General features: G+C 39.6%; 1 protein-coding gene across 2 annotated transcripts in view; it reads right to left on the bottom strand.

Annotated features, from left to right (window-relative positions):
* The window catches only part of SCAPER (S-phase cyclin A associated protein in the ER), a 340,257-nt gene that overhangs the window by 137,636 nt on the left and 177,540 nt on the right, over nucleotides 1–25,081 (bottom strand). For both annotated transcript variants that reach the window (XM_044979453.1, XM_044979452.1), the window contains exon 23: nucleotides 23,289–23,415. In XM_044979453.1, coding sequence (XP_044835388.1) covers nucleotides 23,289–23,415 — 127 coding nt within the window. The remainder of the gene's footprint in view (nucleotides 1–23,288; nucleotides 23,416–25,081) is intronic.

Below are 25,081 nucleotides of genomic sequence, written 5' to 3' on the forward strand. Positions count from 1 at the left end.
CCCGACTTAGATGCTCAGAGGGTGGCAATCACTATTACTGTGATCTCGGTAAACACCTTGGAGGCAGAAGGGCCAAAAGCAGGGCCATGTAGTAGAAAAAACAAAGGAACTTGGGAAGTGTTGAGTGAATATGAAGGTACGTATCCTTGAGGTCCACTGAGAGGTAGAGTAAGTCACTTAGGGTATGTCTACACTACAAAATTAGGTCGGTTTTATAGAAGTCAATTTTTAGAAATCGATTTTATACAGTCGATTGCGTATGTCCACACTAAGCGCATTAAGTCAGTGGAGTGTCCCCTCACTACCACGGCTACCATCGACTTACGGAGCAGTGCACTGTGTGTAGCTATCCCACAGTTCCTGCAGTCTCCACCACCCACTGGAATTCTGGGTTAAGCTCCCAATGCCTGATGGGGCAAAAACATTGTTGCGGGTGGTTTTGGGTACATGTCGTCAGTCACTCCTCCCTCTGTGAAAGCAATGGCAGACAATGGTCTCGCGCCTTTTTTCCTGGGTTACCCGTGCAGATGCCATACCACGGCAAGCATGGAGCCCACTCAGCTCACTGTCACCACTGCTGTTGTGGGCAAGTGTACTGTGGGGGCTGCTGTGATCCAAGTAGCCAATGCAATCATTGACATTCTGTTATGAAGGGTAATGACTCTGGGAAATGTGTGGGCCTTTTTAGATTTTAGGTGCATCATATTCCTGTCCTTTGTCTCTGGTGAAGTCTTGCAGCCCTACATTCCAGTCCGGTTGGCGCTGTAACACCCCATAGCACTTCTGTGGTTGATACATGTAATAGCTCCAGGGCTCTTGTTCTTTGCCTTAGCCGAGGTACCTTGCCCTACCGGCCCTCCAAGCATTCGACACAGAAGAACCTGCAACAGTTGGCATTGCTACACAGCACCAGCTCCTTGCCTTCGCAGCAGACAGTGCAGTAGGACTGCTAACCGTCCTCGTTGGACATGTATCTTGGCCGAGGGTTCTGGGAACGTCTTCCCTGCCTGGCTCCTAGCAACCTCCAGGGCATGGTGTACGGCTCCACCGCTTCCGCTGCAACTCTACTCTCTTGCTCCCCAGTGACGAGCTCGGGGGATCCATTCTGGTCCTCGAGGGTGCTGCTGGCAGCAGACGGTGCAGTAGGACTGATAACCATCCTCATCCACCACTTCCGCTACAACTCTGCTCTCCTGCTTAGGGGATCTGTTCATGAAGCCTGGACAGTAGTAAGGAGCAGTTCAACTATAGGCTGAGCAAGTGCAGAATGGTGGTAGAATGTGCATTTGGACGTTTAAAAGCTTGCTGGCGCTGTTGGTCAGACCTCAGTGCAACCAACATTCCCATGCTGCTTGCTGTGTGCTCCATAACATCTGTGAGAGTAAGGGGGAGACGTTTATGGTGGGGTGGGAGGTTGAGGCAAATTGCCTGGCATCTGATTTTGAGTAGTCAGACACCAGGGTGATTAGAAGAGCACAGCAAGGTGCGCTGCACATCAGAGAGGCTCTGAAAACCAGTTTTGTGACTGGCCAGGCTTCGGTGTGTCAGTTGTGTGTGTTTCTCCTTGATGCAAACCCGCCCTCTTAGTTGATTTTAATTCCCTGTAAGCCAACCACCTTCCCCCCTTTGAAATAAAGTAATTATTGTTTTGAAACCTTGCATTCTTTCTTTATTAATTAAAACAAATGAGATAACGGACAAGGTAGCCTGGGTGGGGTGGGGGAGGAGGGAAGGACAAGGCCACATTGCTTATTGTAGCCACACTAAAAATCAAACTGTTTGAATGACAGCCTTCTGTTGCTTGGGCTATCCTCTGGAGTGGAGTGGCTGGGTACCCAGAGCCTCCCCCGCCGCGTTCTTGGGTGTCTGGCTGAGGAGGTTATGGAACACAGGGAGGAGGGTAGGTGGTTATACAGTGGATGCAGCGGGGGGTCTGTCCTCTTGTTGGCTTTCCTGCTGCTCCAACAGACACTTCATCATGTCCGTTTGCTCCCCCATTAGCCTCAGCATCGCGTCCTGCCTCCGCTCTTCGTGCTCACTTAATTCTTTCCTGGCCTCTACCACTGAATGCCTCCATGCATTAAGCTGTGCCCTATCAGTGCGGGAGGACTGCATGAGCTCGGAAAACATGTCATCGCAAGTATGTTTTTTTTCGCCTTCTAACTGTGATAACCTCAGGGACGGAGATGATAGGGGGAGCGTAGAAACATTCTACACTCTACGATTCTGGGGGGACTGCATGGTCACCTGTGCTGCTTAGTTTGCCACGCTGACCAAACAGGAAATGAAATTAAAAAGTTCTTGGGGCTTTTCCTGTGTACCTAACTAGTGCATCGGAGTTCAAAGTGCTGTCCAGAGTGGTCACAATGGAGCACTCTGGGATAGCTCCCAGAGGCCAATAGCATTGATTTGCGTTCGCACTACCCCAAATTCAACCCAGCAAAGTCAATTTTAGCGCTACTCCCCTCGTCAGGGAGGAGTACAGAAGTCGATTTTAAGAGCCCTTTAGGATGACGGAACAGGGTTGGTTGTGTGGATGCAGTCATTTTAAATCGACCTAATGCGGCTAAATTCGACCTAACCCTGTAGTGTAGACCAGGCCTTCGTGAGAACTCCTGGATCAGAATGGCAAGCATTTCTCCCTAAATTTGGCTTTCCTTATTCAAGGGCAGAGGAAAAACAGATCCAGTTTAGGCTTAACACCCCCAGTCCTCTATGACACCATATGACATAATATGAGAAGGCCTCTAAATTTCTGTACAGTGGAGGCATGGGTGAATTACTCCAATGTTTAACAAGCTGTAGATCCTTTGCAGGTGAGCTAGCTCCTTTTGAGCTGCAGATGGAGAAAAGAAAGTATGCTGTGAACAGGAGAAGCAGGGAAATGCTACTGAATAACCTCAGCTGGTAATTCCAAGGTATGTATGTCCATGGTGGAAACGGTCCACACAATAAGGATAAACTTCAGCCTTTCTATAAGACATACTGATCTGCACTGGCAAGCCTTTGATAAAAATTGGGGCTCTTTGAAGGAGAGGTGAGGAGGATTTAGTTGTCTGGCATAAGGAGAAGTGCCTTCTGGTTTAAGAAGAAAACAAGGAATAAAAAGGTGTTTTGTAACTCCTATAGCTTTTGTGAGTAAAATTTTTCTTCTTTTCCCGACTGGGAAACAGAAGGATACTCAGGTCAGTTGTATCCTTGATGACCTTATATAGGCTCCCTATGGAAAGTTAAAAGTTCACTGAATGGTGCCCAGGTTACATGGGTCTGGAAATGGAGTCTGCATTCTAGTGTAGAATCAAATGTTGTGTCTCACCACAGTGGAGCAAAGGAGAGGATGAAAAGAAAACTAGATTATATCTAGGACACTACCAATTTTATGGCCGTGAAAAACCTTGACCGTGAAAAACCTGGACCATGAAATAAGCCCTTCCCTGTGAAATCTGATTCCCTCCCTTGCAGCTGGGAGCACCTGAGCTCAGGGGCTCCTAGCTTCAAGTCCTGGATAGGCTTGGGAGGGAGAGGACTTGTCCATCCCCTGCACAGCCGCTCTCGCTCTCAGGGGAGATCATACCCACCTTGGAGTGCCTTCCCCTGCAGCAGGATGCTCCAGCCCTGGAGGTTCCTGCAGCTGGAGGAGGCTTCTGGATGTGGGTCCGATCCCGCCCTGCTCTTGAGAGTGCCCCAGCCAGGGGGCTCCTAGCTGTGAGTCCCTGTTGGGCTAGGGAGAGATAGGACTTGTCCTTCCCTTGCATGGCAGCTCAGGGGGTGGGGGAGGAAGGGAGAGATCAGACCCACTTCCGGGTACCTTTTGGGTTGGGACCTCCACGGTTACAACACTGTGAAATTTCAGATGTAAAGAGCTGAAAATGTGGAATTGAACAGTTAAAAAACCCTCTGGCAATACAATTGATCAAAATGGACAGTGAATTTGGTAGGGCCCTAATTATATCATAACACAAATGCTACACAAAAGTCAGGGAGAACAGGAGACTTATGAGCCAATTACACAGGGTTGGATGTAGTTATATTGAGCCTTGACAAAGCCTCAGGTTTAGCATATATATAAGAAGGATGCTTCATAAGGAATTACACATTTCTTGGCACCTAAACATGAGAGGAATGAGTCATAATAGCACTCGAGTGATTGATCCTTATCTTGGTCCACTACAGCAGCCAGAGTGGCAGTCCTCTTGATGTGAATAAATACTTTCTGCCACTGCAAATACAGTGCATTTTTCTGTTTCGGATTTTGTATAATTTGTGACAGCTGTGATTATTAGATCTCTTCTAAATCCATCATCTTCTCAAGAGATTATGAAACTATAGATGAAGTTCTCCTTTTGCTTTTCATATTTTAGGTGGGCCATCTTGGGGACAACTGCTTGAATAGATTTGTGATTTAAGATGTCTATGGTGGTTTGTACTCGCTCTATAAGACTATCCTGTTCCTCTGAGTTAAACAGTCTACCCTTTTTGATTCTCAAGAAATGGAAAAGAAGCAGGAGATAGTACAGAGTCCTCCTCCTTTCAAAGATGAGGAGGCATTGGATTTCTCATGCTTCCTATACTTTTTTTTTTTTAAACCTTGAATGCTTTTTCTTGGACTTCTTTTTGTTACAGAGAACAGAGAATTTGCACTGGAATGCCTCCTAACACAACGTATAATGAAATATTTCTTATTCACCAAAAACGTTTAGGGACAAAGTGTTCATAGGGGCCACAATATCACTTTCATTGTATACTCAAATATCTGCTTCCATACTTTTCAAGCACTAAGGCTTGCATGCATAATTTTTAATGGTCAAAAAATGCACTTACTAGTGTCTGTGCATGAATATATGGGGCTAATTGTTTGAAAATTTGGTTTTGTATGTCCAAAAATAAATTTTAGAAATTATACTAAGATATTATTAGGAAAATATTACCATTGCATAATTGCTCTTTAACTAATGGTTAACACTGATTATCTATGTGTCTAGGTCAGGGGTCAGCAACCTTTCAGAAATGGTGTGCCGAGTCTTCATTTATTCACTCTAATTTAAGGTTTAGTGTGCCTGTAATACATTTTAACATTTTTAGAAGGTCTCTTTCTGTAAGTCTATAATATATAACTACTTTATACACAACAATAGTTTAAATAAGGTTTTTAAAATGTTTAAGAAGCTTCATTTAAACTTATATTAAAATGCAGAGCGCCCCGGACCAGTGGCAAGGACTCAGGCAGTGTGAGTGCCACGGAAAATCAGCTCATGTGCCGCCTTTGGCACTTGTGCCATAGGTTGCCTACCCCTGGTCTAGGTTTTTATGTTGTTCCCATTATCATGGTACTTGAGAACCTTATGTAAATCATCATAGCATTTCTACTTTGTTAAACATTTGACACTTTTAATGGTGATACTTGTGTCAGTGGGGTAAAATTTTTACATTTCTGACAACCTCCCATCCTTTTGGCAATATTATCATCACAAAAATGGAAGAGGTTTGAGATAAGTTAAGCACCAATGTAGATTTGCACGGCTCTCTCATTTACTTAATAGGTATTCTCCTTGTGAACGTCTCAGAACATGGCAGAACAAAATTCTCAACATATACTTTAGGTAACATGCAATAATATCAGTTTGCAAGCCATATATCTCAGCAGCAATCTGTCCTGATAAACAGGGTTGAAATCAGCAGAATTGCTTTTTTTTACACTCGTGTACCTTAGCGAAGAATTTAGTCTACTGTGATATATTTCAAAGTTCCTGTAATACCAATGGAGTCTGTTCCCTCCTTTATATAAATACATTATGCCATCACAGTTAGCAAGCCACATTCTGCTCTCAACTACCCTCCTAATGAAGTCAATGGGCGAGATATCCAAATAACAGAGCAGAAATAGACCCAGTAATGGTTACTATACATTAGCATATTCAGAAGAGATTAAACCCCTGTGAAATTATTATAAGCCACACCACCATTAGTTCTAAGAAATATAGAGCATTAATGGGTCTGATCCCAAGTGTACTTTTCAAAATGATGATACTTTTCAATTCAGTAAAGAACCACATTTCACTGAACTAGACTAGAGAGGATTATTAACCTGTACTCTGTACTCCTCAGGCACTGGAATATGTCTTTATTTGGTTCACTTCCTTCCTACAGTCTTCCGAGAAAGATAATGTTATCATATTACTTCAAGCCTGTGAGTGGCACTGCTTGACAGCTAGTGAACATTTTGCAAATAAAAGTAGTTTTAAAGTTTTTCAGCTAGACTTTCTAAGAATTATGCAACACATAACAGAACAGGAAGCTCTGCCTTAGCTGTTCTTAGGTTAAGGACAATCTGAAAGTCCATCATTAATTCTTTTTTTTTTCTTCTTACATCCATCACTTCATCTCATTGCACCGTACAGGCAGCCTAATTAAATTTGCATGACAACATGAGCTTTTAGCATGTATTCATTAGTCTCATTAATCAGTATGTTTTATAAATTGCATTATAAACTGTGCCTTTTAAAAATCTGATACTCAGACCTCTGATCCCAAGGAGTCATGACACTTCTTCCTGTTTTGAATTAGTTTTAGGCTTCTATGCAAGTATAGTACAGCACCAGAAATATTTTTTTTAACTGTTCAGAGATACCAGGGAACTTACTTGACACTCTCCTACTCTAAACATCTGATATATTTAACTAAAGAAAAGACTTAAACTTGATATGAACCAAGACTTTCATTATGTAGGGACTGTATAAGGTATGCAAATATTGTTAGTTTTCATTACAACTAGGAAACTCATGAAACTTAGAGCAGCTATTTGAAGTGCATCACAAAGATTTCTGGTTAACACATGAAGCACAAATTACTGTAGCATCTATAGATATGATATAATATATCAAAATAGCAGAAAATATCCCCCCCCCCGAAACATCCATCTAAACATTATCTTTTTAACATTTTGCCACCAGATGAACGTCTAGTGCATGACAATCACGTGGGTCTTTCTGGCTATCCACCACACATTTTTTTTTAAAGCTTGTCAAATATAAAAACACAACAGCATTTTAATATATAATCATTTGCACACAATAATTCCTGTTTTAAATGTATCAGGCTTAATTTTAAAAACAAAATACCTTCTCAGAATTAAAGTCTAAAATAATTAATTTAAAATTATCATAATTATAATCAACATTAAGTGAATGAAAATGTGCGTGAATTTTCCCCTTTGAAAACAAAATTTTACCTTTGAGGGCAGTTCTATCACTTTTAAGGATTCAAAGTACAATATTTGTGAAGTGTTTCTGCTAGTACTGTCCTCTAGTGGAGAAATGAGAGATTTAAAAATGAAGCAAAACAAAAACAATCCCCCGGCCCCCAAGCCAGGCTACAGCAGAGAATCAAAATTTCAAGGTTATAAAGCATGAGAATGATTATCTATCACAGTGGTTCTCAAACTGTGGGTTGGGACCCCAAAGTGGGTTGCAACCCCATTTTAATGGGGTCACCAGGGTTGGCTTAGACTTGCTGGGGCCTGGGGCCAAAGCCAAAGCCCGAGGACTTTCACACTGGGCAGCGGGGCTCAGGTTACAGGCCGCCTGCCTGGGCTGACACCCTTAGGCTTTGGCTATGGTCATCCCGCCTAGGGTGGTGGGGCTCAGGCTTTGGGGCCCCCCCCAGGGCTCAGGCTTCAGTCCTCCCTCCTGAAGTTGTATAGTAATTTTTGTTGTCAGAAGAGGGTCACGGTGCAATGAAGTTTGAGAACCCCTGCTCTATCACAAAGATAACTATTGGATTTTGCTTTTCTATTGAACTTTTACATGACTATATCATGTTTTTTAAATTGTAGTCAGGTAGAGAAAGAGAAATAGTGGCACAGTAAAATATGATAGCTCAGCTAACTGTTGTTAGCATACATTTCCATGTCTTTGTGCCATCTCTAATAGCTTTTTGCTAAATCAGTCTTGTAACCTGCACTCTTTAGGCAGAGGTTTACTAACAGAAACTGTATACACATTAGAGATCTCAGGTGCCATCAGCTCCAGTACTCTGAAATCCCGATTCTAATAGGTCTGGCTGTACATTATGGGGCAGATTGTGATGGGATGCTGTATAGATATGGAGAGGAGAGGTGGCGAATGGTTCAGGAACCTCCAGCACACATACATATGTATGCACATATACAAACTCAGAGGGAAAGTCCTACTGGCTTTATTGTGCAGCTGCCAACGGTCCAATACTCAGTATGGTTGTGCTGCTTAGGGAGGCTAGGAAACAAAGGAAGCTTTTCAAGTCCAAGCATGGCATGGAGTGGAGCATTCTTTGTGACAGTTGGAAGGTGGGATCGGGGAACGGGTGTGGTGTGGCCAGTGTGTCTGTGACCTGGGCAAATCCACTAGACCAATAGTTCTCAATCTTTTCCATACTGGGACCCTGCTTAGGATCCCTGTCATTTAACACCATGGGAAGGGAAAGCAGGTTGTGATCTGCTGATGTGGTTGTGATTTTTCTGAGGATTGCAACGCCCAGGTTAATAACACACACACTAGACAAATTGCATATGGGGATGGGGCTAGGGACCATAGATGCTACCCCATCTCATTAGCTAGTGACTGTGGCTTGGCTGCAGAGGTGCTCTGCTACTGAACTGGGGAAAGAGTATTCCATTCTTGAACCCCTCAACAAACCCATCTGTTGCCCTCACCCTCAGGCAAAGGCCAAATAAAATAATTTCATAAGGAGAACCAGAATTTAATGCAGGACATTGTGAATTCAGACCATCTTGAAAAGTGGCTTCTCTGTGTTTCTGAACAAGTTATGCATTAGCTTCAGTAGCGAATACCATTGCACATAAGAACAGCCATACCGGGGCAGATGGTAGACAGATAGTATCTGTCTACCATCAGTGGCCAATGCCAGGTGCCCCAGAGGGAGTGAACCTAACAGGCAATGATCAAGTGATCTCTCTCCTGCCATCCATCTCCATCCTCTGACAAACAGAGGCTAGGGACACCATTCCTTACCCATCCTGGCTAATAGCCACTTTACCACCATGAATTTATCCAGTTCTCTTTTAAATGCTGTTATAGTCCTAGCCTTCACAACCTCCTCAGGTAAGGAGTTCCACAAGTTGACTGTGCGCTGGGTGAAGAACTTCCTTTTATTTGTTTTAATAAACAACCGTTGGGAGATGTCCTATACAATCTTCTCTTTGATGGTTTCAGAGCTACAAACACCAGGGGACAGGTTGAGCTGAGTTCAGTACAAGACCAAAGAGGGGAGATGGGGGAAAAGAGGGTTTTCTGCCACTTTTAGTTCTCTGATCCTAGAGCCAACTGGGGACTAGTCTGGCCTCTGGTGTAACTTAGGTATATCTGGCAGACCAAGGTTCCAAGCGGCCATTCTGGCAGGTGTGGATCACCAGAGTGCATCCCTCTGGCAATGCCCTCTGGAACGGTGTGTTGGAGCTGGGAGACACTTGTCAGAGTTGGCATAGGAGCTCCTTGCCATTTCAATAATCCTCTGCTATGGGAATCCCAGCATAGATGTTTATCCCAGCTTTACAGCCTCTTTGAACCACCAGAGCCAAATGTGCCTAATTCCCAATAGTACCCTCTTCTATTCTTATAACAGTTATAGTAGATAGCATTTGCCTCTTCAAGATCTTTAGAAACATTAGTTCTAAGCACTACAAATGGCTTAAAGTCTAATATATACTAAAAAGATTTATTCCACTTAATGCTAGTTCTGTTCTGTACCTTACTTTTGCCACAGATTAATTTAACGATTAATATCTCATCAGTTTTTAATTTTACACTATTGCTTTTGTTTCTTGTCATCTTTGTGGCCAGATCCATGTCAAGAGAAAGCAAGTTTCCAGTGAAATCTATACGTAGGCAACCTGGTGAACCCACTAAAAACTGTTCTATTAATTGTCACACTAGAACTGGTCACTGTGCAGAACAGGCCTGACAGTTTGTAGATCAAATTGTAAATACTGGATCTGATGCTGTACTGTTGAGGCCAACCATTTCTGACAGTCTCTGCAGTATGATAAACACCGTCTGTCTATAGTCCCCCCGTATTTGAAAGTTACGACAAACATTTTACTGGAATGTAAATAACTGACATCATGACTGGTGCAGCAATGAGCTGCAAATTTATCTAAAAATCAAGAAAACAAAAATGCTGTTTGACACTAAATAAATTATTAGTTGCCACTGGGGGAGCACTTTTTAGAGGTCATAAATGTGCACCAGTCTTGAAAATAGTAGTGTAAAAGTGAAAAGTGTAGGCACTTAATATAAAGATTCAAACACTTCTGAAATAGAAAAAATAAACATTACTAGGGGAATATTTTTTTTTCTCTGAAATCTGCTTCCTATATGGAGAAAGACATTAAACAGTACAAAATTATTTTCTTCTTAAGTTTAGTAGGGTAATTGAAAAATAGGTAACTGGAATTTTGTGTTGCCGTATGTACAGTTCTTATTAATGATGTACAAAGAAGAAATAAATGTGGACTAAGTGGTTACACCATCCTCAAGTTTTAATATCAACTTTAATATGGAACTATATGTATAATTATTATTTATTAGTAGTATTTTGGTAATCTCTAGAAACGTCAACTGATGTCAGGGCCCCACAGTGCTAGGCATTGTGCAAACACACAGTAAGAAAATATCTCCAAGGCAGTAGGGAAAAAAAAATCAGTGCATACAGCGTATGTGGCACATTAGATTATTTTCCCTAATATGTTACAGCAATGTGCCACATGTATCAGAATGTAGCCCTACACTGAAACATTTCTTTACCCTTCAGGCAATCGAAGTTCTATAATCTTCATTTCTGTTAAATCGTGCTATGAAACAAACAATCAACTTCGGGACAAATATATTTTGAATCTGCATGTAAAATAATCTCATACTGTATTTGATCCATGCTCTCACCTCAGACATTTTAAATATTCTTGATTTCAACTGAAAATAGCACCCTCCAGGTAAGATTTTCAAAAGTGCCTACATGATGTAGTCTTAGGTGCTTTCAATTAGAGTTCTGAGTACTCACTGCTACTGAAATTCAGGCCAACTGATTCTAATGAGATTTTATCTGAGCCACCTGTTGGTCACCTTGCCTTAGATAAATGCTTTTGGTGGAACGGGCAAAACTTTCCTATGCAATTCAGTATTCTTGTAAATCGCATTAAACAGAAACAAACAAACAACCAACCCATCTCATCTCAAGCCATATGAGAAATGCCTTTGTTATATCAAAAGTTAACCATGATTAGTCAATAGGGAAAAAACACTTCAGTACTGTGCAGGGATACCAAGGATCACAAAGTCCCTCCCCAAAATGTACTGAATCTGGATAAATGTTTTATTTCAAATCAGAAAGAAGTAAGATGCAAACAGTTTTTGCACAGATTTAACTATACTGAGTTAGAACTGAGCTAGTAAATTCATCCCTAGTGTGGATGGAGCTACAGTAGTATAAAGTGCCTTTACTGGTACAGCCTATTTCTGGTAATGTGGGGAAATAAACTGTTTTTATATATGCAGTACAGAGGCAGTGCTAGCCAATTGGGGGCCCTAAGCAGGAATATTTTTGTCTGCCCACATAATAAAAAGCAAATAGGGAGCTCGCTTGACCTGCTCGGGGCCCTAAGCAATTGCTTAGTCTGCTTATGCCAGCTCTGGGTATATAAGCACTTTTATTCTGTGGTGTATAACTGTGGCCACATTAGGGGGTTACACTGATTTAACTATATTGTTTCTAAATCAATATAGTTAAATTTGTCTACACAGAATTTTTGGTACGAGCCTAAAGAAGAACTGAGTTAAGAAGGAAGTACACAAAGCTTGCTGAGACATGGCACAACAGACTTTCAGAGATATGCTGAAACTTTAAGCTGACAAGTGGACAGAAGTTCTATCAGCCTTTAGGCTTAGAAACAGTTAGTCTGGGCTGTAGGTAATATTTCCATACTTTGTAAAACAATAATTGTGTCTGTCTAGAGGCGCTCCTGTTGCCTCAACCTAGATAAGTTAATTGCTATTTCATTGTGTCATTTTCTCTATTTAAGAAATACCAAATCAACTTTGCAGTGCTTTATGATAATTTAAAAATTTGTGTGCAGTGAATGTTAAACTGGGGATACCACTGCTGGGTACCTTGGAGAGAAAAAACTTACTTTCTGAACTTCAAGGAGATGGAAGCACGAGAAGGGGTAATGGCTTAGGTGCTTAGTCAAGGTCACAAAGGGGTTGCATACCTCTTCCCACGCACTGCTGTAATAAAGCAGGCATAGGCCAATATGAGCACAAGATGAGCAATATGACCTGAGAGGTGCCAGGTCTACTTGTAAATGTCAGTTGCCAACTGAAATTTTTTTTTCTCAAAGTGCATCACAATACAAATCTGAAAGTGTACTTTTAACAAAGATAATTCTTGTTTATAAGATAGCTTAATATAAATGTACAGCCTCACTCTGGATTTCTTGCACACACAAAATTCCTACTGCCTTTGATGGGAGACATGTAGGATCAGGCCCGTAATGGCTAAACAGATGAAATTAAAATAAAAAGTTATGTGATGAGAGAGACATTTCAGTCTATGGGGTCTCAAACATCAATTATATCTCAGTGGGCTTTGGAATTTATTCTTTGGCATCAGCTAAACTGGTGATTTTGGGGGGCTTTTGATAGAAAGAGAGCTTAAGCTTGATATAGTTTCCAAGATCTTGTGAAGGGTGGGAGGGGCCACATATTACTGTTTACTGGGGGCTGCACACAATCTCAAGCCAGCTTTATCTGTTATTGCCTTTATTGTGTCCGTTACTGTGTTTTCTCTTTTATGTTTATATGCCCACGCATATAGATAGAGAGAGACTGATGCTTATATAATTTCTTCCCAGAGTTTCTGCCAGTCAGGATGTGAATATGCATAAAAACTATGAATTGCCTTCCAAGAATACTATGGTCTACACAGTCCGAGTGTTACAGTTTGTTTATGTAGTGCAGTGGTTCTCAAACTTTTGTACTGGTGACCCTTTTCACATAGCAAGCCTCTGAGTGCGACCCTTCTTATAAATTAAAAACACTTTTTTATATATTTAACACCATTATAAATGCTGGATGCAAAGCAGGGTTTGGGGTGGAGGCTGACAGCTTGTGACCCCCCGTGTAATAACCTTGTAACCCTCTGAGGGGTCCTGACCCCCAGTTTGAGAACTCCTGATATAGTGACTGGTAACTTTACTCCCCTAGCTTTTTTTCACTGGATGAAACTTTGGGCTGAAATGTTAGGAACATACAGCGATTTTTAGAATTTTGAGTTTGTTTGACGTTATTTACAGAAAGCAGCAGAGAGGAGCACTGAAAATATCTAGTGTAATAAGGCAGCTGTCCATCCTGGTTATATCCAGTAAGAACTTATAAGTCATAAGTTTATTCTTTAGCACCGTTTAAGTTTACGTTTTACTTTTGTGATTCATAGCTGGAGAAAGTAGACACACACATACACTTTTTTTTTTAGTAGAGTACTGAGATTTCACATTCATTTAATGTACGTTTCTGTCTATTCAGAAGTTCTGCATCATACAAGTTAACTTCATATTAACATGCTACAAAAGTCACAGTTTTGATGCAAGCAGATCCACATTATACTGCAGCTGAAAGAGCGATATATATGTTTTTGCTTTAGGGAATGTCTTTACCTCCTAATGGTTTATAAATATTGTACTGGATATGGTTTAAAAATTATAGAATTTAATAAAAAAGAAAGTAAGGAAAAATTTAAATGGCGTAATGATATTTAGACATTCTCCAGAGTATAACAAAAATCAATGAAAGATTCTTGCATTTTACTTATTTTTATATTTACTTACTATTACCTAAAATAATAGCAGCTGAAAGTTTTATTTAAATGGTGTTAAAAATCCTTTATTTCAGTGATGAGATTATAAGAATATTTTTGCCCTCATTGTTACTTTTTAAAGTTAAGGAAAAGCATTTAAGAAGCTACCTGTTTGAATCCTAAGGTTGAAATACAGCATTGATTCCCTTGAACATATATTCTTTCAATCAATATGAACTGCTAGCAGAAGAAACATTCAGCATGAAAACTGTTTATACTATGCCTTTAAAGGGCTTTGTGAGAACTATTTTATTTTACTTTTTTTTATGTCGCTACTTGTAAGTCTGAAAGACTTTTAGTAAGTGGCAAGGAGCTATTGTAGTGAACTCTGTCCTCCCTTAGGGCAATTTTTTATCCAACCCAGGCCATTAGCAGAGGTAAATCAATGTAACCAGCTCACACACACTGACAGCTTGTGTGGTTCCCACTCCCTCACTCCTCCCCCTATATCATGGTATATTTTTATGCTCCCTGGGGAAATTCAATTAACAGTGTCAGTCTCCTCCTCTCAGTCAATGACTGACACCATCAAGATTCTTTTCACCACCCACTGACATGCAAGATGTGTCCGCTGATTTCTTGACTCACAAGTTAACAAGAGAATTACAATCTACTTCTATAAATGACTATATATGATCCGTGTCATAAACACACTGACAGCTACCAAAATCAATCTTTCATGACCTTATTGATTAGGACACTCAGAAATAATGAGACTTCACTGGTGGCAGGGTAATGCCTGGAAAAAGAAAAAAAATGAGACCTTGCCTATTAACTCCACCAAATGTATCTTTTCTTTCTCCTTTCCCCACTGTAGAGCTACTAGCAACAAAATGTTATACAGAGTTGATAATCAATGTTTAATTGTACTTCATGTGTCTTTTTTAAAGAACACTTTCAGGAAACTCCTGAAGGTGAAAGGTTGTATGCAATAACATAATTACTGGTTATTCTTATGCAAGAACATCCGAAGGCCGCATAGTACTAAGCACCTGACAAACACACAGAAGTATCGTGGAATCTTTCATACTCATAAGACAATGATTAGACTCCTACAGTCTGAAAGGAAGTGACAGTAAATGGATTTTTCTTATGATAAAAATTTGAAACTGAGAACATGGCATAAATTGTTTCAAGAAAACTACTAAACTAGTTAAACAGCTCAGAGTAAACAGTAAAATACTAGGAGGAAGGGTTGATTTAAAAATGTTTGTGTATCACAGTCAATCTTCACTATTTAGATAAACATGACCCTAATAAGAAGATACGATATAATTTTTACTCTGTGTTGATTATACTGGGCAGCAGCTGGCCTGCAGTCTGCATGGTGTACAGCAATGTGAGACATTTAGTTTTTTTTCTCTATGACTACAGATGTGAAACAGAAAGAAAACTGCCTCTCACAAGTGATATTTTCTAAGGATTGGTTGGAGAGCATATACAGTGTATTCTATTGCTGGAAGATCTCTTGAACAATATTGTCCAGAGGGAGTAGAAAACGGTGTAATAGGACATAGGATTCTGTGGAAGAGAATTTATGCTTATTACTCTATTTTGATTTAAACAATATAAAAAAAGCCTATGGTTCTAGACACCATGCCATCAATTAATAGAACAATAAAAACTGTCCATAACAATGAAAACAGAAAAGCCTCCCCCCCAAATACATAATATTAGTCAGCAAAAAACCACATTGCATATCAAAATCTCCCCATCACTTAGATTCCTCTACAAAATCCCCCCACCACACACCTTCAATCTTCCCCTAAAGGCCTATTCAAAGAGACGAGCTTTGAAGCATGTCCTGAAAAGTCAACACATTTGTGCTGTTTCAGAGCAGGTTCGGGACTGAATTCTGAAGTCAAGGGGCACTTTTGGTGAATGTTCTGCCACAGCCTCCTTCAAAATAGGTTCCAGTTCAAGGGCTTCTGGTGATCTTATATATATCACTATTGCACAGGAAGAGATACAATCTCTCTGGCAGGCAGGATTCAGGCTAATTTAAAAAATCAACTTTAACGCCTTAACTCCTACTGTGAAAAACCCATTTTTCTGAGGGGAAAACCCCCAACAAACTTTTGAAGATTTTTTTCATTTTTAGAACTTCTATATCTGACGTAATCACATAAGAACATAATTTAAAATTTTTCAATTATAAACAGTAGACTCTAATTTCAATCTGTGAAAGAACACCATTCTAAAAAGTTAAAAGTGAAATGATGTGAAATATTAAGGTTCTTGCTGGGCCTACTAAGAAACAACAATAAAGTTACAGAACTTCCTTGGCATTAGAGGGGAAGGGGAGCATGAGGAGCGATTACTGACTGGAGAACGGGGTAGTGGATAGTAGATAAAATCAAATATCAGTGGATATTGAAGAGATTGGGGAGTGGATGAATGGATACTGAAGTATGTGGAGTGTAAACTGGGAGGGGGCTTGCTTTCTTAGAATGTAGCTATTTCTGAAAGGTAGCAGGATAACTGATAAGATTTTATATAAAGTTGGTTTGCTCATCTTATTTTTCCAGTTTTTAGTTATGCACAGGGTTGAATTCACTAGGGGCAGGTCAACACTAAAAGCGCTACATCGGCGCAGCTGCGCCTCTGTAGCATGTCTGGTGAAGATGCTCTAAGCCGACAGGAGAGTGCTCTTCCATCAGCATAATTACTCCATCTCTGCGAGAAGTGGAAGCTATGTTGGCGGGACAGCGTCTCCCATTGACATAGCGCTGATGTGGACAGCGCTTAGGTCACTGTAATTTGTGTTGCTCACGGGGGTGACTTTTTCACACTCCTAAGTGATGCAAGTTAGATTGACTTAGGCGGTAATGTAGATTGGCCTTAGGTGGCTGTTTCTTATTGTAACTGTAGTAAATGTAAAATCAGCTGATAAATATAATACAGTCAGGTGATGATTCTGCAAGTAGGACACATTCAGAGGCATCATCCTCACGGATATGCAATTGTGATGATAATTTAAGTCCCTAAATAATTTATGGACTTTCAGTATCTCTTTAACATAACCTCCATTCTGGAGTAGTGAAAGTTCAAACATTCTTTTGCACCCATTATCTGGTTCATAGGTGGTTGCCTAAAAAAAAAAAGGAGGATTATTACCCTCACTTGTCAATAACACTCAGAACTCTCAGGAAAATTGCTTCTCTATGTTTGCATCCAACTACTGTAAGTATATTGAAATTTGCAATGAATACAAGAAGTACTTTGATCAAAACAGAGCACACATTTTACAAAACAATGAATTCTACAGAGATACTAAAATGGCAAACACAACTGAAGGAGGTTTCACAGGAATTTGACAGATTATAGGCAGATTATACTATTATTACAGTGCCAGCGGAAATCTGGCTTGATCTAATTAACTAAGTACTGAAACACACAAGGATAAAATAAAAAAAATTATTAGGAAAAGCTACAGAACCTTTTCATCACTTGGTCAACATGAGTGACCCCCCGCCCCCCAAAATGAATTGTTGAGCCAAAAACAGGAGATTGTAGTTGATAAAAATCTTGAGTTTCTTCCTTCTGCTTTTGAATTTAAAATTGAAGATCCAGATATTTATCCCAAATCTAAGTTTGTGAAAGAGGCTGTACAATAGTTTGTTGCATCAAAATGTGGAAATTGTGGAATAAAGTGACAGAGGACACTTGAATTTAGGATTTTATCAATTTTTAAATTCTGCATCATTCTGGCATGTTTTCAGCATGTTCAGATTGGTTTGTACCTAACTATGCAATATGCTTGGTGCAGAAACAACAAATACATTGGTAAACATCTACAGATATCAAAAGACAGATATAAAAGAGTGGTAGGGCATAACTAGCTATAGACTGAAGAATCAATTGTTGTGTTTTTTAAATTTTATTTACAAAAATGCAAGCTTTTCATTTTGGACAATGTATGTATGATCTTTTGTGTTTCAGGAATACATATGCTTAGAAAGTAAATCACATAGTATGTTTTCTGTGTTTTTTTACATAGAGCTTTTGTGGGTTTTCCCTGGGGAATGAAAAAAGTGATAAAAATCACAAAAGCCCTGTGAGGAAGCCAATAGGCAGCAAGTGCAGATTGCCGAGCACTGGTATTGTATGCTCATGGTGAGATGATCCACTAGCAAGCGGGTCTCTGCAATCTACACTAGCTTCATGTAGAGCACATTACAGTAGTCCAGTCTAGAAGTGGCATGAATAATGGTAGCAAGGTCTGCATCTATGAGGAAATGCTGCTACTTCATCAAATGTAAAAGTTGTTTTGACACTACCAAATGCACAATCCCCCTCCAAGTCTTACACACACAAACACCAAGTTCATTGTACAAACCCTGCTTATTTGGGGTGAAGGGAGCAAATGTTATTCATATATGCACAACTGCAACTTATCAAGCAGACAAGGTATTTCACAATAAAAAATCATAAAAAATCATAAGAAAAATCTGCCTCAGTAAATGCCATTACTCTGATATGCTGCTGCCAATATTGCCACAGGAAGAAAAGTGCTATTTTCACTACATTTATATTATTGATAGATTTTCCTTTGTTTTCACACTGCCATAATGATTCTCCTCATGCACTAACCTAAACTGGTTGGCTTGGTACTGTTTATGAATGCAAAAGAAGTAGAGGCTATAAAATTAAAAATAGCTATCGACATGGAGGGCAATTATGGCCAATTGTGGTGGCTGTGGCTTTTGCGTATGTGGACAAAACAGAACCGCATCCATCAACTTTTTCACAAAGGCCACTGAACAGCATTCTGATAGTTACTACTGACATGGAGCCCAGTTTCAACCAGTGCCTGACTGCTGAAAGGCTCCATATGTCATCCGATCCACTGAGGCAGCAAGTATCCTGCAATCTGGTATATTTGTATAATTTTAAAGGATTGTTTTAATAATAAGATACACAGGAGCTGGCATATTGCCATCAGGCTCTGCACTACAGCAAAAACATACAGCTGGCGGTTAGTTCCGCACTCAGGAAAAATCAGTATCACGATGACGCTGCTGGATGTGCACTCTCTCCAATTCCAGCAATAGCAGAGAGAGAGCTGCTGCCAGAGAACAGCAGAATCAATATTTTAAAAACACCACCCATTTACAGAAATGGAATTAGTCATTAGCTTTTGGAATTCACTTCTTTGACATCTGAAGTTACTACCGCTGGTAGGGTAGCTGAGATCCCAAGTGTCCCAACAATTTTTTAAAATTTATTATGTAAGGTCTAAATCTCAACACCACTCATTTCTTCTCATGGATTTTTAAATGCATCACTTCCCAGCTATTCTTAACTAGTAGGGCTATGCATAATACTCTCACATATAGGGTTCAGTAAATCTGATTGGAATAAATTCAGAAGTGTTTGGATGGAACACAGAACTTAATTTTGCACAAAAGGAAATATTTTCTTAAGATATAGGGTATAAAACTTTCCATTTTCTCCCTAGTTAAAAGTTTTTAAATCTTACCTTTTCTGCAGTTAAAAAATATAAAGCAAAATGAAAACTGTTCCTTTCTCTAAACAGCTAAGGTAAAAATATATCTAAAGACTGAATTAATAATAATAATATTCACCCGAGGACAGAAGAGAATAATAAAGAGTTAGAGTATAATTTGTAGATGACAAATCATATTAACAGCAATCGTTGCCTGGATTCTCCCAACCCTCAGATTATTATACAGCAGTTCCACGTCCACCACACACACGCACACGTCTGGATGATTACATATGAAAGAAGATATGCAAGCTGTGGGGAAGTGAGCTGGGTTTTTTTGTACCATGATTATTTGTTTGTGCTATTAGAACAATGATGGGCTCACAAATATTTCAGTGATGCTGACATACTTACACTGGAAATCACTTTTTATTTTAAGTAGTTTAAAGACCATGTTTTAAGAATAAGAATTATGGAACCCGCAGAAATGTTCTACTCTGTACAGATATTACAGATAATAAAGATATTAAGAAAACCTTTGAGTACCATTAATGGTACTCAAAGGTTTTCTTAATATCTTTATGCTGTATGTTATGTGTATATGGTTATATTCTACAAAACATACAAGCTCCTTCTGAACAAAATATTGTAAATTCCATAGCCTATTTTTATATTACATTTTCTTTGTACTCTTCAAAATATTACCATTTGTTTTCACTGTCAGGCTCGGTGATGCAAATGGTTAACAGACAATTTATTATGATTGTATTTATTAGAACTGTACTTGTACGTCATACAAAATAATTCAGCTTTTAAGATAATATTCTAGGAGAAATGTCTTAGGACATATATATATATCACTTGGTATTTCTTTAAATAGGAGTATGTATGATCATTGTGTCTTCACTGTAACACCACTTTGTTAATATTTTCTTTGGGATGTGTGCTTGGCAGATTCTCACTATAAACTTTGCCATTTGGGGCTAGTGACTACATGATCTGCTCTGAGCCTCTGCAGCAGCCCAGGAAGGGTCCATCACTGTCCTGGTTTCCCTGTTTCCTTTAGGGAGGAAGCAAACTGTCTTGGCTTATACTATGCTGCCGACTGGAGAGAGAGGGAGCAGAATCAAAGCTCCATCTACTCTTCCCATCACTGGCTATCTTAGTGGGGAGCCACCTAGTGTGCCAGCTTTTGTGAATCCCATTCTTAGGCGCCTATCTCCCTCCATTCACTGTACATGGAGTCTGAGTGCCTAACTCAAGCTTTGTGAGTCCCACTGACTTTCTAGGCACCTGTGAGGGTTCACGCCCCTCGTTGCAGGGCAACATGGCCTAGTGGCCAGAGTCCATAGGATTGCCCCTGGTTACGGGGTAGCACGGCCTAGTGGCCAGAGTCCATAGAATTGCCCCTAACAGCACCACAGGACCTTGCCACAGGCTCAGCGGGGGGGGGGGGGAATGTCCTACCGAAACACGCTGAGGCTTACTGGGGTTAGGTCAACTGTAGAGCCCCTCTACTGGTTTTATACCAGCCAGGGGAGCTCTCTGCACTGTGGATATTATATGGGGCATTTCCATCCATTTAAGGAACTTTTACACTGCCAGAATTGTGTAAAGCGGACAATGTAAATAAGAATCATGCCCATTGGCTTCAATGGGTTTGCAGAAGGTGTTAAGACAAAATTTGGCTCACGTAAGTGCCATTACTTATGCTGTAGAATGGTGACTTACATTGCAATGTGCCACATATAGCATGCAGTAAAACACAAGGGAAACATAAAAGGCTTGCCAGCGGAAGAGGAACACCTGACCCCTCCCAAAAAAACCAACCCAGCATATCAGGTCTGAGACTTCACTGCTTTGCACGTTTATTTACACCTGTGCAAAGTGCTGATTTGACAGTATTTTACTCTGCACTCATTTTGCAGAGGTGTAAAGGACTACACACGATGCAAGGGAGAGGAGAACTAGCCCATGTTCTCCAAGTGCCTGATCCAAATCCCACTGATATCAATGGAAAGACACTTATTGACTTCAGTGTATTTTGGATAGGCTCTAAAAGAAGATATAGGCAAATTATTTAACTGGAATGTACTATTTCAACCAGTGAAAATTTTCACTTCAAGTACAAAGAAAAAAAAAAGGCAAACTAAAGAGAACTCTTCAAACTTCAGTTCTTTCTAACATTTCTAATAAGAAATGGGATACTTCCTTCTGAGCTTGCGAGTATCAGTAGCAATATAAACTATACTTCAATTTCACTTTGACAGCAATAATAACATTAATGTTTTTTTCCTTTTTGATGAAAACCATCAGTACTGTTTACCCAAGCAGTCTGTTCCTGAGCTCTGTGAGCCACTATACTTGGTAATATAGGCAGCATGATGTCATTTTAACCTTCTAACATGATGGGAAAGGAAACACAAATGGCAACCATTCCTATGGCGATGTAATAATTGCATTAATTGCTTCTCAAAAATGGGCAAGAGGGAGGAAAATGAGAGAGGCTTAAAAGATACTAACTACTCTAAACTGAATGTTGTGAGTTTGAGAATTGCTGTGCTAAAAAAGTAAAAACACAAGTCCACCAGTGAATCTGAAAGCTTATTGTGAACGTAGCATGGTCATTTGAAATATATACAGGTTAAGGGAACAAAAGATTTACAAGGCTGGATTTTCTCATTTATTTGGCAATGTAAATAAGACAGAGAGCTGCTGAATTTTCCTACCTAAGGATTCTCCTGATGTAAATGAATGCAAGCTGATGCAGCTGTGGGGGGCAGAGTGAGAGCACAAAAGGGAGCAATAGCCTGCAATCTGTAGAATTCAAATACCTCAAACAGCACCACAGCCAGGGGTGCTCTACCCTATGCTGGGGTTATAACCAGTGCAGAACTGGCCTCACAATCGAAGAGTCATGGCTGGCTATTCAGCCCCCACAGTTGCATTCAGAAGACAACAGGTATATCTAGGAATTTAGGCCACAGTCTTTCCTTAGTCTATATTTGTGACTGCCAATCCATAATTGTCATGGTTGGTATGCACAAGCACTGAGTGGAGGACTTCTACAGGACTTAAATATTGTTATTTGAGCATTTGTGGAATCTGATTGAACTTGAAGCGAAGGAGTATTTGCCACAATTTAATATAACATACTATTACACTTTGTGACCTGGGTCACAGAAAATTTTGTTTCTCTAACTTCCATCAACTTACACATTTTGGCAGATATGAAGTTACTTATTCAGGTTCATAAGACTTGCAGCTGGCTCCCTACTTAAATCTGGCAGTATTCTAAAATATCAGGAAAAGCAACTGGAAAAAATCCATGTCAAATCCATCTGTTTAAACTTCGTTTACTTGTGGTAACAGCATACACATGTCTAAAGTTACTGATAAACCACAGAAAGCTTATGTAATCCTGTTGCTATCCAAAACTAAAAACAATATTCATCTTCATCTAATAACCAGAGAAAATCACTGTACATATGAATCACGTGTGCAGGGGTGGTCTTTAATTTATCTGTTAAAAAAGGGCGGGGACTTTCACAAAAGTAAGAAAAGGGAAGAAATGTACTCCCCGTATCTCAGGTTTTATTGGAAAAATCTGTTTAAACAGTAAAAAAAATTAAAAAAATATCAAATTATAGTTTTTCTATAAAGTCATGTTTCGTTTGCTGTAACTTCTTTTACAGTAAAAAGTTTTTTTGTTTTTCTTTTTTATGAAGAGCATCTGGTCAGTATCAGATGCATCCGGGGAAGGAGCTGGGATCTCCAGAATGGTCAATTATGTAACAACTAGGTTATATGGAAAGTTTCTTCCTAACCCCCTGAAGTAGGAACGTTTATAACTCCTATATTCATGTACATACATGTTGAATGCTTTCTTGATTCCAACTAAGCTGTGCATTCCATAAGTTAATTATGTAATAAATAATACCTCTTTTTCCAGAATACGAGAAATCTCTCCTAAAGTCCTGTCCAGAGCAGAAACCTTGTTGTTTGCCAATGAACTGCTATCCTGTACTTGGAACTGCTTTAGAAGATCTTTTGCTAATCGCTGCAACCTTCAACATTAAACAAAAGACAAAAATGAGTTAAAAGAGAAAAAAAGTTACATTCAAGTAAAATTTCAAAGATACCTACTGAAACTTAATGAACCTCAATTTGACTAAAACAATTAAGAAAAATCTACATACAAGTATTACTACTCATATTGCAGTAGCATCCAAAATGTGCACCACAGAGGAAGACAACAGCCCTAGCCTAGAAAGAATACACTCTAAAAAGGACAAGGAGATGAAGAAAGGGGGAAGTGATGCCACATTCAAGTAAAGAGATTAGGACAATCATAAGCACTTATTAGTCACCTGTTTGTTTGCTGCTGCTGCTGTCTTTTTTAAGTTAATCTTAATTCCCTGCATCCTTCCTCCACAATTCAACCAATTTGTCTTTCCCAGCTTCAGTTCCAGTATTCTTTTGCCTCCTCCTCCCAGCTTTCAATTATCTCTCTCCACACAGATGAGCAATTCACTCAGGAGAAGAGTAAAGGACATAAAACAGTAGATAATTTAACTAGTTTCTTAAGAAGTGGGTTTTTAGGGGAGACTGAAATGAAGAGAGTGCAGTGGCTTTACAGACCAGTTCAGGAATGGCATTCCATTCATTAGAGGTAAAAAAGAAAGTGTGGTGGTAGCTGTGGCATACAGAGATGAGGTGGGATGGAGCTGGTTTCATTGGTGGAGCAGCATGAATGTGGGAGGATGACATAAGAACCAAGTAGGGATAAGTAAGGAAGGAAGTTATGCAGGACCTTGAAATTGATCACAAGGAGTCTGAACATCATGAGTGCGGGAAGGGAGAGCCAGGAAGCATTCACAGTGGGGGTGGCATGGGTAGAATGACAGGAAAGGGAAGATGATCTTAACTACTACCAGAAGGTTGAAAAGGGAATCAGCATGTCTGTAGAATCTATATCAAGATCATTTGTAGTTAATAATTTAAAAAAAATTCTAAATGGGGTCAAGGCCTAAGCAGGGAGAGCTCCTGCTTAATCAGTGGAAGGTGATATTTTTTATTTTTTTTCACTGAAAAACAGTTAAGTAAATAAATCTATAAAAAGACTTAATACGAGACTGAATCTGGAGAGTTACAATGCCCAATAAAAGTAAAAGTAAAAATGATCATCAGGATTTCCTTGAGCCTAGGACTTGTTAGCATCTGGTTAGCTGGACCCGCTGACATTTAGCCAGAGGATTTTTCTGGGAAAGGAATGCTAACAGTAGGTTAAGTCCAAACAAGATATTCTCTGCACTGCCATGCCCTCTGTGAAATATAAAATTGAAAGAATTTCTTCTGTACTTACTAAACTAGGAGCAAAGATGGAAAAAAGAATAAAAAGTGTAGGATTTGGGACTGCAAATCTCATTAATTAAACACTGTGACTGAACAACACAAGCAGGTTACAAAATTAGTGAAAGGCAGAATGGCTGCAGCCCATACTTAGAAAACCAAATAAGATCTACAAAGGTAAGAAGTCTAAGCAGTTTTAGCGGAAGGTGATTCAGACCTACTTTATCTTCTGGAAAATCTGCAAGATTTCTGAATCTAAATAAAGATCTATTTGAAAATAACTACTGCATTCCCATGAGGAAAGCCCATAAAACTTCATTAAAAAGAGAGAAGCATCATAATCACAACTCTGTCTGATCTGAGAGAGCAAGATGGAATTCT

This window comes from Mauremys mutica, chromosome 11 (assembly GCF_020497125.1).
Source record: "Mauremys mutica isolate MM-2020 ecotype Southern chromosome 11, ASM2049712v1, whole genome shotgun sequence".
Taxonomy (NCBI): Eukaryota; Metazoa; Chordata; order Testudines; family Geoemydidae; genus Mauremys; species Mauremys mutica.